Here is a 12,392-nt window from a genome sequence, read left to right on the forward strand (position 1 = left end):
TTACGTTTTTATATCAATACACACTTTACTTTGGTCAATCATCTGACATTAACAGGAAGAAAGAGAAGAGTACACAAGGAAATAATCCCCCAAACTTCATTGTCACGTTGATGTCTTTTTATTCAGGAAGATCCAAATAGCTTGAACGCCGTTCTCTTGTCATATTAGGACATTCGGAAATACAGATAATGTGAAGTTGATGTTATACAAATACAATAAAGTAAAAATAGAATTAAACAAAGAAAATATTCAAATAAAAGTTGCTGACAAAAAAAGTTATTTTACATTTTGTTGTAACTTTTAATTGTTAGCTTTCCATAGTGACTTGCTTCATCAACAAATGTATAGGCCTATAATGTCAAATACATGAGGAAATTGCATTATCAATGCGCAATAGGCTTTAAAAACCTTTAACTATTAAAAGCAAAGAGCCTGTAAAATGTGTATTTTAATCCTTGCATCCACACCCAAGACGTTTTAGTGCCATTGTAATGACTATAGCCAATAAAAAGTTTCCTTGTGTTTGCACATTATAAGTATGCAACAATAAAAAAGAAAGAAGAAGAAAAAATCAGGGGTGGGAGGATTGAAAGGGTGTTGACAGGAACAGGAAAGTAGAATGATGAGAAACAGTGAGTTATAAAAGTCTCCTCATGTGCATGTGAAGCATATAAGAGCTACTGAAGACTTTAACAGTCCCCCACATCCTCATATTCACACACAGGTGACAAGGACTAAGAAGAAATAGTCATCGTCAGGTAAGTACCTCTTAGTCATCTCAGGACATGAAACATTTATGTATGAATACAAAACTTTGTGAGCTACCGTACATTTTATTAAGTACATTTTGTCGTGTATTTCATGAGTATAGCTCATTTTAAGGGTATAAACCCAGATAGCATTGATACTGTGTTGCTGGCATGAGAAGAAACGGTAACTCTTATGATTTGTTATTTATTATTATTATTTAGTGCCAGCAAGTTCAAACTGACCCTTTAAAGATAAATGGACTCCATTTATACAGCACTTTCATCCAAAGGGATGATTTTACAGGCAGGTTTTTCAAAATTTAGTCTTCAGAATCGTGTAAAACAAACACTGGAGAGAACATAATGTAACTATCCATTATCATCTTGATACATCACTCGTGAACAAAGAGATTAAGATGACACAAGCGTTTTGTTGCCTCATGTACTGTGAATTAAATTGGATTTAACTGCTGTTTGATCATCGAAGCTTACATAATGGCATGCAATGCATATTCTTTATACAGCAGAGGAATAGTAGCCTTTTTGTGTCATTGATCAAGTATTCTGTAAGCCTGTTCAACAATTTCATTGTTTCAGACCTATTAGAAAGGCACAGGAGAAAAGTTTGGCTTGCTCGCAGAAACTCTGATCGACTGACTAAGAGGAGGGAAATTGGAGATTTACACTGAGGGTAGAAACACAGATGATTATCGTGTGAAGTATTGTTGTTTGTGTCACAGATAATTGGTGGCCTAACAAGGTTGAGGAAAACAGCTGAGAATATTAGGCAAGGCACGTTTATTTGTATAGCACCTTTCAGCAGCAAGGCAGCAACAGGGAAACAAAAGGCAACACAATATAAAAATGCATATAAATAAAGATTTAATTAATGTAAACAAATTTCTGTCTGTCACTGCAACACATCTGAAGCTACAGCTTTATATTTTATTTCTGTTGGAAAGTGCTGATGTTTTGGTGAATTTTAAATAAACTGTATGAATGCTCTTTCCAAAGATCTTTCCCTTACCTTCAGGTTTATCCAAGGAAGAGTAAAATGAAGGTGATGTTCAGATCCCTTCTTTTCCATTTGCTCCTGTACTGTGCAACCCAGACATTAGGCAAGTGCTTCAATTATTCCAATATAGTTCTCTCTCACCACTTTTGTGCAATATAAGCTTTCACTGTTTCACTCAGTCATCCCTTTCCTTTCTTAAGGTGTCAGGATCCAGTCTGTCCCAGAAGTCAACAGTGAGGGTGTTATATTGACAGAATTGGAGAAGGCTGTGACTCTGGTTTGTCAGGCTGACGGCAGCCCCGAGACTCAGGCCGATGAAGAGTTGGTCTGGCTGAGGAATGGCGCTGTCGTCAGTTTGAAGGAAGAAAACAGGAAGGGTAGCAGCAGTGTGTGTGTTACACCTGTCATCTACGAAGACAATGGAGCCACTTTCACCTGCCACCTGAGCAGAAATGCCACAGTTACAGCCTCAGTCACCCTGAATGTCACATGTGAGTCCCTTCAAATACATTTTGGAATTATGGTAATAGTATTACCAGTAACTAAGAGCTAATATTTTGCTTTTAGATTTATTGAATTTTTAGCCATGCTGGGGATGGCAACATTACTCTAGAGGTATTTGCTCCAGACTGACAACTATTGGACTGCCATGACTTTTTGTACAAACATTCATGGTCCCCGGAGGATGAGTCCTACTGACTTTGGTGATCCCTGACATTTCCTCTATTACCACCATGACGTTTATGGTTTTAAATGAAATATCTTGAGAATTATTGGATGGATTCTAGAAATGTTGTACACCGGACATTCACACCCAGACATCAATTTTCTCACGCAGTGAAAAACACATTTAAAACTGATTAAGTCAAATCAACTCTGTCCAGCTGATGCAACACCAGTGTACAGTGCTGTGAAAAGGTATTTGCCCCTTTCCTGATTTCTTATATTTTTGCATATTTGTCACACTTAAATGTTTCAGATCATCAAACACATTTTAATATTAAACAAAGATAACCCGAGTAAATACAAAATGCAGTTTTTAAATGATGATTTCATTTTATTAAGGGAAAAAAGCTATCCAAACCTACCTGGCCCTATGTGAAAAAGTAATTGACCCTCCTTGTTAAATCATGAATTAACTGTGATTGACCACATTTTTTGGAAAGCTGAGTTCAATTTCACTAGCCACACCCAGGCCTGATTACTGCCAGACGTGTTGAATCAAGAAATCACTTAAATAGAACCTGTCTGACAAAATGAAGTAGGCTGAAAGATCTCAAAAAGCAAAACATCATGCCGAGGTCTAAAGAAATTCAAGAACAGATGAGAAACAAAGTCACTGACATCTATCAGTCTAGAAAGGGTTACAAAGCCATTTCTAAGGCTTTGGGACTCCAGCGAACCACGGAGAGAGCCATTATCCACAAATGGAGAAAACTTGGAACAGTGGTGAACCTTCCCAGGAGTGGCCGGCCTACCAAAATTACTCCAAGAGCGCATCGACGACTCATCCAGGAGGTCACAAAAGAACCAAGAACAACATCTAAAGAACTGCAGGCCTCACTTGCCTCAGTTAAGGTCAGTGTCCATGATTCAACAATAAGATAGAGACTGGGCAAAAATGGCATCCATGGGAGAGTTCCAAGGCGAAAACCACTGCTGACCAAAAAGAACACAAAGGCTCATCTCATATTTGCCAAAAAACATCTTGATGATCCCCAAGACTTTTGGGAAAATATTCTGTGGACTGACGAGACAAAAGTTGAACTTTTTGGAAGGTGTGTGTCTCGTTACATCTGGCGTAAAACTAACACAGCATTTCATAAAAATAACCTTATACCAACAGTCAAACATGGTGGTGGTAGTGTGATGGTCTGGGGCTGCTTTGCTGCTTCAGGACCTGGACGACTTTCCGTAATTGATGGAACCATGAATTCTGCTCTCTACCAGAAAATCCTGTAGGAGAATATCCGGCCATCAGTTCGAGACCTCAAGCAGCAGGACAATGATCTGAAACACACCAGCAAGTCCACCTCTGAACGGCTTAAAAAAAACAAAATGAAGGTTTTGGAGTGGCCTAGTCAAAGTCTGGCCTTAAATCCAATTTAGATGCTGTGGCATGACCTTAAACAGGCCGTTCATGCTCGAAAACCCTCCAATGTGGCTGAATTAAAACAATTCTGCAAAGAAGAGCGGGCCAAAATTCCTCCACAGCGATGTAAATGACTCTTCGCCAGTTATCGCAAACGCTTGATTGCAGTTGTTGCCACCAAGGGTGGCACAACCAGTTATTAGGTCTAGGGGGTAATTACTTTTTCACATAGGGCCAGGTAGGTTTGGATAGCTTTTTTCCCTTGATAAAATGAAATCATCATTTAAAAACTGCATTTTGTATTTACTTGGGTTATCTTTGTCTAATATTAAAATTTGTTAGATGATCTGAAACATTTAAGTGTGACAAATATCCAAAAAAATAAGAAATCAGGAAAGGGGCAAATACTTTTTCACAGCACTGTACGTCAGGATAGTAATCAAGTAGACCCACTCGGAGTCACAGACAGCTTGTGACTTAAAAATGAAGCGTAACCAACAACAGCAAGTTTGATGAATTGATCTGTCTGTCATTGATTAATTGATGTCTTGGGTACCATGTTCTCCATCTCAGTTTAGAGGAAAAGTCATTAGAATACTTTGTCTTAAACCACCAAAATTTCATGGCAATTCCTCTAATAATAATATCTAAAACACTGTTGGCATGGCTAAAGATGATGGCTACTTACATACAATTCAAACTTGAGAAATAGCTGCACTCAAATCTCTTCTATAAATGAAATCAAATTTATTTTAAAAAATTCAGCAGCATTATTTTCTCTGTGATGTTCCTCTTCAGATCACCCACAGCTCTCTGGGTCAGAGGAAGTTGTTGTAGAAGAGGAGGCAGTGCTAGTCCTGCAGTGTGATATTTGGGCCAATCCACCAGTCTCATCCGTGTCTTGGACACTAAATGGAAGCACAGTGGATCTAATAGCAGGTGGCTTCACGGTGACCAATGACGGCTTCACAAGCCAGCTAAGCGCCAACAGTGTGGAGAAAAGCCTACATGAAGGCACATATCGGTGCACAGTGAACTCTTCCGTCTATGGAGAACATAGCAAGTTCTTCAATGTCGCAGTAACAGGTCAGTTCACACAATCAGTACTCCTCAATTTTGAAGCCACATCTCAATGTTCAATAATCTTATTTGATATTTTGTAGCTTTTGTGTACTAAGCACATGAAATGATGAATCAGTCAGTGATATGAAGTCATGGTTTGATCATCCTCTTCCTCCTCATCTGTAGAAAAGACCCTGAAGTTCCCACTGATGCCCTTGATAGCAGGTCTGGTTGTGGTGTGCCTTACTGCGCTTCTTGCCGTTTTTTCGCGGTGGGACAAAATTACAAAGGTAACACACAAAACACACGTACATAAAGCACAAAGACTGACCCTGACTCACTACAAACTGAACCTCCTAATGCTTTGTTTCTCTTCTGACAGTGCTGCAAGTAGGTTGTGCCCAAAATAACTGCTTCTCTCTACTTCACCAAATGAGAGAACGGCTGAAGACATCACCACTCTTTGTTATATAATTAACCATTTACGTAGCCTAGTTTTTCATTTTATCATATCATAAGGAATACATTTTGGGGAATGAGAGTTCAAAGACCAATACTACACTCACTGAATGTAAAAGGAATGAATAAATTCATTGCACTGCTGCCACTTATTTGTAATGTCTGATGTAATATATGTTTGTAGTATTTGGCTTGTTGTTTGGTTAAATGCTGTTTTGTTCATGTAAAACAGTACACGTCTTGGGACGAAAGACACATTTCTGAAAATATTCTGAGAATAAAGTGAAATGAAATCTAACTCAATAAGCAAATAAGCACATTTCCCAAAATGTCCTTTAAAATCTGACAAAAAGTAGCATGCTAACTATTGTATTAGCTGTTGATTATGGCAGGAGGACCTGTGATGTTTGCAATATGACTTTGAGATCATCCTCAAACTTGTTACTTTTCATCACACCCTGATGCACCATAACCCTGTGATGCAAAAATGGGTTTTAAGACTCCACCGCCTGCATTGTTATATCTTTGCAATAGATGTGTTTTTGTTTCCTCAACAAACCTGAAAGCACACTGGCATTGTTGGGACACCACTTATCTGGGGACCGAAACACTGGACGCCTCAAGTTCAATTTTATGTTTGAGGTTAGAATTTGGTTTATTATTATAGGGTAAGGGGGCAGTGAATTAGTGTAATCAATGAAGTTCCCTTTTCCAAGACATGGCAGAAATTGCATGAAACATTGTGTTGCATTCTGGAACATCTAATATTTGATTTTCAAAAAGTGCTTTGAAACATATGTATACATTTTACAGACATATATGACACTACCATTTTCTTGTTGCTTGTGTGTTATAGATAAATGTAGAGACATATCTGTCAAACAGTTAAAACAACAGAATAAACAGGTATGTCTAATAAATGTTCATCAAAGGACTGACTCAGAGTCGAAATCTCGGTCTCTAGTTTCCACATTGCACTGAACTTTAACACCTGACTCAACAATACAATCAAGGCTCATTAAAATCACGTTATACATTTACTCTTAATGAGACAAAAGGATAGGGACTACTATGTCACCAGGGTCAATGTCTAGATCGTTGTGTTCTTGCTAATAAAGAAACACTTAACAGGATCACATAAAACAATGCAATACCAAACTAGGATGGTAACACATTTGACAAGAATGCACAGGTGTGAGATCAGTGCAGCAAAGTGGTTATCAAAGATACAGTATGAAGACAAGTGTATTGTCTGAGTGAAGGGTTTTATTGTGAAACAAGCTGCTTGGTTATGCCTGCAGCTTTGAATCTCGAGTCAAGAATTTACTTATTTGGTCCCTTTCTGTGTCAGTCTTTTCAGTTAGCTACGATTGTAGTCTGTAAATATTAATAATGTACTGTCTAATTGATCCCTATTGGGGAATTCTCAGAGGTCACTACAAAACACATGTTTTAAAAGAGTACTGAAAAGACTAAGCATCATAAGTGTTAGTTACATGCCAAAATGAGAATGTGAATGTTGCACAAAAGCTCTGAGAAAATGCAAAGGTCTATTCTAGATTCAGACAAAAGAAGACAAATTGCTTGATCACTTCCTAATGACTCAAATCACTGTGCAGACAGGGGGAAATTGTACCTGTTGTATCTATTTAGCAGCCTGTTGTGTTTAATTGAAATGTCAAAAAATGTTTTTGCAAAACACATGTTCATCCCAAATTGTGTTACGAGGCAAGAGAAGAACAAAAGAAACACAGGCTTGTTAATACCTTTATTAAATCACCACAGGCTAAAACAAAATAGGTGGCCATGACAAAGATCGCAAAGCACTGGTGCTTGGAAGCATTTCACATGCAGGTCTGTAGTGACATCTGCTGGTCACTTTACTTTAAAACACTTCCTGTCCATGATAATAACATTTTTGTGTAAATGTGCAAATAAAGACACAGAATGAAGTATTAACGTGAGAAAAATACAAGTCTCACAGTGAATGACAAATGGCAAATGAGCATCAGTATTTAGGGATCTGTTGTCCAGGTTCTGTTGATGTCAATATGTTTATTTATCATAGGTGTGTAACTTAACCTTTAACCAGGTATTTCCATTTTGGTTTAGAATCCATATTTCAAGCAAGAATAAAAGAAGCATCAAGGTAAAAGCTAAGATGGCTGACCACATAAAACAACACACAAAACATCTGAGGGTAAAGTACAACTGTCCAGACGAGGGCCTGGGCATTTTTCAATCTTCTCTGACAGAAAAGACTATTAGAAACTCTCTGAATGTGAAATTCTATAAGATACGAGCCTGGCTGTCTTTTTCACCTTTTAATGATTTTACAGTGAGTGCCACAATGAGAGAGTAAGGTAGGTAGACTGCAGAGCCGTTCTCACTCAGCCGGCAAAATCAAATAGCCTCAAATATTTGTGTCACTTGACTGCAATTCATCCTTAAACATAATAAAAACATACATGTTTGACTGACTGTGACATGGTGATGATGATAATAGTGATAATAATCGGCAGGGATTTGTGTCTGTTTTATTACAGAAATGTATGCAATTAATCTGAAAGTTTACATGACAACATAATATACAATTTATATTGTAACGGTCTTACACTACAATCTTACACATAAACAAGAAGGCTAAACAAGAACAAAAAGGGTTACGGTTTGGGGATACATAGATTCTAAAACAGATCAAGGCATTGTACATGACCATAGTCTTGATCTTGGCTTTCTTTCTTTCTCTTCTGATGGTTTTCTTTGTGACACATTGTGTTACATTTACGTATATGTTTTCATATTATATTATATATATTATATAGTTTCAGACACGTTTCAAGTGCGTTGCAGAGGGCTTTACACCATGCAACTTTGTTTCACCTAAATTTCAACCAACCAGAGTTAAAAGTATCTAAGTATGTTGCAGCATCCTGTCCTGCACGCCGAGACGTAACGTGTTACGTCATTCGAGGGGGCTTAGCGTGAAGGGCGTGGTGATGTGTATGTGCGTGCAGTCTGCGGTCCACCGCCAAATTCAAACAGTGAAAGAAAGAAACCACAGCAACAGGCAGCAGAAGCTGAGAGGACGGACAGATTCTCAGTATACTTTCAGGTAAGCTAGCGGTACGGTAGATGGTTGGGTAGTTGGTCTTCTTTTGTCTTTCAATGTATGTAACGTAACGTTAGACTTATTTTAGTGTAAACTAAAGTAACAAGTAACGTTAGTTAACGCTGTTGCTGCAGATAAGCTAACGTTAACTGTGCCCTCGCGAGCATAGCCCTCTTTATGCAGTTTGTGAATGAGAATCACAGGCCTTTGATTGGTAATAGTGCTACTTGACGACGTTTTGTGTGACGCTGTAACTTCATTATCGTTCCCATTTAACGCATAAGTGATAAATCACTGCTATTTGCTCCTCTGGCTGTGTTTTTGGATGGAGCCGAAACAGGACCGGGCAGCTTTCAAAGCAAGAAATCCTGATCAAACAATAGCCACGGAACTTTCACTAACGTGATTAACTGCTGCCTGATTGTACGGGTTGTTGCGGGTCATATTCGCCGGAATTCCCCGTGCATTTTTCACACTTTTGGGCGGTAGCAGATCATTGTGAATTAGTTAATTAATTTCCTATAATACCAGTTACTCTTAAATTAGATCAAGACTGTGAAGAGTTGGACATGTTTGTCTCTGTTCGGAAATTCCTTATTTACTTCTACACTACCTAATTGGACATTACATTATTAGCTTGTGTTTTATTTTTAATGTTATTGATTGTTAATTGATTATCCAAATTTTTGCCTGTTGTGACAAAATGTTTGAGATCCGAGATCTGCAGTCATTGTCCAGCACTATTTTTATTTTCCTCAAACCTGTATAAAGCACTTGAAACGTTTGTTTTAAAATCTGCTATTAAAAATAAGTTTTGTTATTATAATACATAGTCTGCTATTCTGTTATTCCTCCACTCCCTTCTTGCAGGTAAGCTCAGTCAGCATGGCGTCCTCAGTGATGGATGGAGTTGGTAGAGCTGTGGTGGGAGTCTGGCGGGCACATACAGTCCTGGATGAGTCTGACGGGGCAGAGAGCTCCCCAGAAGCCCCTGACCGTTTCCGCAAGCTTCGCTCCTCATCTTCACTTAACTCTCTGCGAATGTCTTTGCGCAAGCGGCTCCCGCTGCGTTCTGTCCAGACCAACTCCCTCCCAGAGAATCCGACTTGGGAAACCCTGAAGGAGCAGCCAAAACCTAACACAGTCCGCAAACTCACTCGCAATGCTCGGAACTCCATCAGTGAAGTGTATCAGGTAGAGATTAGTGGGGTTTTACTTTGGCGGGATCAGGGTGCCAAGTTATTTTGTGTGTGAAACTGTATGATAATCCAGCAATTTGTCATCTCTCTCTTCCCTTGTGTCCTTTTCTCCCTTACCCAGCGGCTGCAGAGGACCAGAGAGTTTGCACGTGAGGAGTGTTTGGTAGCAACCCCAGGTCGGGCATGTGATGGGGAAGAAGCTGGTCCATCAACCTCTCGCACCCCAAGACGTACGCCTGGCCGAGCTGCAACACCCAGACGTACCCCCAGATCAGCAGCCACACCCGGACGTACCCCAGGCTCTAGAGGAAGGACTCCTGAGGCTGGCGTACGAGGAGTAAAAACAGGAGGAGGCAGGAGGCAGCTGGTCCGCATGGCTGCATTACGAAGTCCCTTTGCCTCCCCCAACACCCAGAACCAGAGGCTGTGAGTCTTTTATCATTCACAGCTTCATAACCGCAATCGCATTCATACATGATACAGCTGATATCTCTGTGGCTTTGTTAGTTGGCTCTTATGGCCTATGGTTTGCTACTTTCATTTCTGTGGTTTTCTCTGCTTTGAGTGTTTGTTTCTCTTCTCTAACAGAAAGTTTGATCGAGATTTGGAGTCAGTGTCCAGTGGGCTAAAGAGGCTCAAACACCTGTCCAAGGCCTTTGATGACATAATTGGCAGAGACAACGGGTAAAACACCTTCATTTTAAGTGAAATGTATTGACCACTATGTGTGTGGTAAATTGAGTGTTTTATTATTTTTTTTATCTAGTTGTGAGTAATAAATAACGGGTGAAATACTGTTAAACTATTTCTGTATGTGTGAATGAAAGCATGTGTTTGCTGTATGTGAATGAGTGTTATGTGTGTTTGAGGAAGCCATCGACCCATTTCCTTCTATTCATACATATTCTGCATAGAGGAGACCACTGAGGCACATGACCGCCCTCTTCACCCTCCCACCCAAAGAATCCCAGTCTGCAGCACAGCTTGAGGGGCCTCAGACCTCCTTCCCCTCCCCCGACACACATTCTTCCTGGCTCGGTTTGAAACTGGGTCTGTGTTTCTGGTATTCGGATAAGGAGGGAGTGAGGGGGACACAGTAGGGGGAAAGAGTATGGGTGTGGGAATTGGAGCCAGATGAAATGGCAAAAATGTGCTTGAGAGAGCTTGGGGTATATTTGCATCACTTCCTGTGTTGACATTCAAAATGTTGAATCGTGGTCTGGACCAGCCCATAAGGAATGACATACGCTGTGAAAAGCAGGAAGGCACATGGACAGTGACCTTGTCTGTTATCTGTGTGCATTACATGCAGCCAACTGCTTTCCCGCTGTGTGAAAAGCTCGTCCTTTGGGAATTTAAACACAAGTTTGCTTTCCTCCTACAACAGGCGGTTCAACTATTCCCTAATTGCGGAGTAGGGAAGAAGGTAAATCCAAATGTCAAAAAAGTATGCTTCTAAAACCAGACGAGTTGTAGAAACACGTGCTCTTGAGTGTAACTAATTTGAGTGTGACATGAAAGCGCATGGCAGAGCTAGCCTGGTGTCTGTGTTTCGATGCATGGACTGCTGTGCGTATGAAATTGTGAGAGTCTCTGTCCTGGATGAAAAGCTGCTCTTTTTTAACTGATGAATAACTTGCATTGTCCAAGCAAAGGATGCTCTCCTTCTCTGTCAGACTCACACTTCCTTCCTTCTTTACTACCGTTTGCTTTACATATTGACTCGTCCTCTGTCGCCTTATCAGTTCTTAAGTACTTTCTCCTACTTACCAGGGTGTCTGCAAGTCTCAGAAATGCCTTTTAAAAACATTGTTATCCAAATTTGCGGTAATAAATGGACTTTGATACTGATAAATGTTGCGCTGTTTTAGAAGAAACCTTTGTTTTTAGTTGAGAAACATTATCTCCTGATTGGTCGCTAATTGATTTCATAACCAAAATGCAAAGTCCTTAACATTAATAGTAACATCCAAAAACAAAAGAAGAGAGAGCAAACAATTTAAGTTACATTTTAGATGCACCTCTAAAGAGGAGAGAAGTTAATTAATGGTTAATTAGTCCTACTTTTAATTTCTCTTTGATGCCCGTGGACACTTTCATTACTCTCCCTCTGTTTATGCTCACAGCAGTAATTGTTGTTCTTTCTCTCTCTCTCTGCAGAACCAGTACAAGGGAACGTTCTGGAGGAGCCATGATGAGAAAGTTGGACCCCAGCGGTAAACTCAGCCGCTCAAACCTCACACGTCGAGCCACACACCTCTCAAACACAGTGGGAGGTTGGGCCCACACAGCTGTGAACACTATTCGCAAACCCAACTGAACTGCATGCATGTGTGTAAATAAAACACAGGACCTTTTGTAGCTATGTTTCACATTTATCATTATTGAGGTATTACTGTTACATGTATATGTAGTGTTGTCATGGAGACTGTTAATGGCAGCTTGTCTTCTTTTCTATCTATACTGTGTAATTAGCAACATCGAAGTATTTCTTGTGTGTTTACACGTCTCAGGTTAGCTAGTTGTGGATAAAATATCCTTGTTGTAGCTACCAAAGGGATTTCTGTATTGTGGTGTTGTGTACCTGTCATAGCTGCTACAACCAAATGTCTTAGTTACATTTTCAAAATACTAATATCGTAGTTCTTATTCCCACTCTCTGCATAGAAACGTTTTGCTAGTTTCTGAAATTTACTTTAAATGA

The 12,392-nt window shown here is 39.6% G+C and overlaps 1 protein-coding gene across 1 annotated transcript in view; it reads left to right on the forward strand.

The window, feature by feature from the left end:
- Window positions 1-12,008, forward strand: part of tmigd1 (transmembrane and immunoglobulin domain containing 1) — an 83,395-nt gene extending 71,387 nt beyond the window's left edge. Inside the window, exons 2-9 of the mRNA XM_070917661.1 lie at window positions 1,783-1,867; window positions 1,965-2,255; window positions 4,655-4,942; window positions 5,105-5,208; window positions 9,360-9,683; window positions 9,810-10,114; window positions 10,277-10,372; window positions 11,849-12,008. Of these exons, the coding sequence (XP_070773762.1) occupies window positions 1,783-1,867; window positions 1,965-2,255; window positions 4,655-4,942; window positions 5,105-5,208; window positions 9,360-9,683; window positions 9,810-10,114; window positions 10,277-10,372; window positions 11,849-12,008 (1,653 nt within the window). The remainder of the gene's footprint in view (window positions 1-1,782; window positions 1,868-1,964; window positions 2,256-4,654; window positions 4,943-5,104; window positions 5,209-9,359; window positions 9,684-9,809; window positions 10,115-10,276; window positions 10,373-11,848) is intronic.
- Window positions 12,009-12,392: the final 384 nt, after the last annotated feature.

This window comes from Enoplosus armatus, chromosome 13, assembly GCF_043641665.1.
Source record: "Enoplosus armatus isolate fEnoArm2 chromosome 13, fEnoArm2.hap1, whole genome shotgun sequence".
Classification (NCBI taxonomy): Eukaryota; Metazoa; Chordata; class Actinopteri; order Centrarchiformes; family Enoplosidae; genus Enoplosus; species Enoplosus armatus.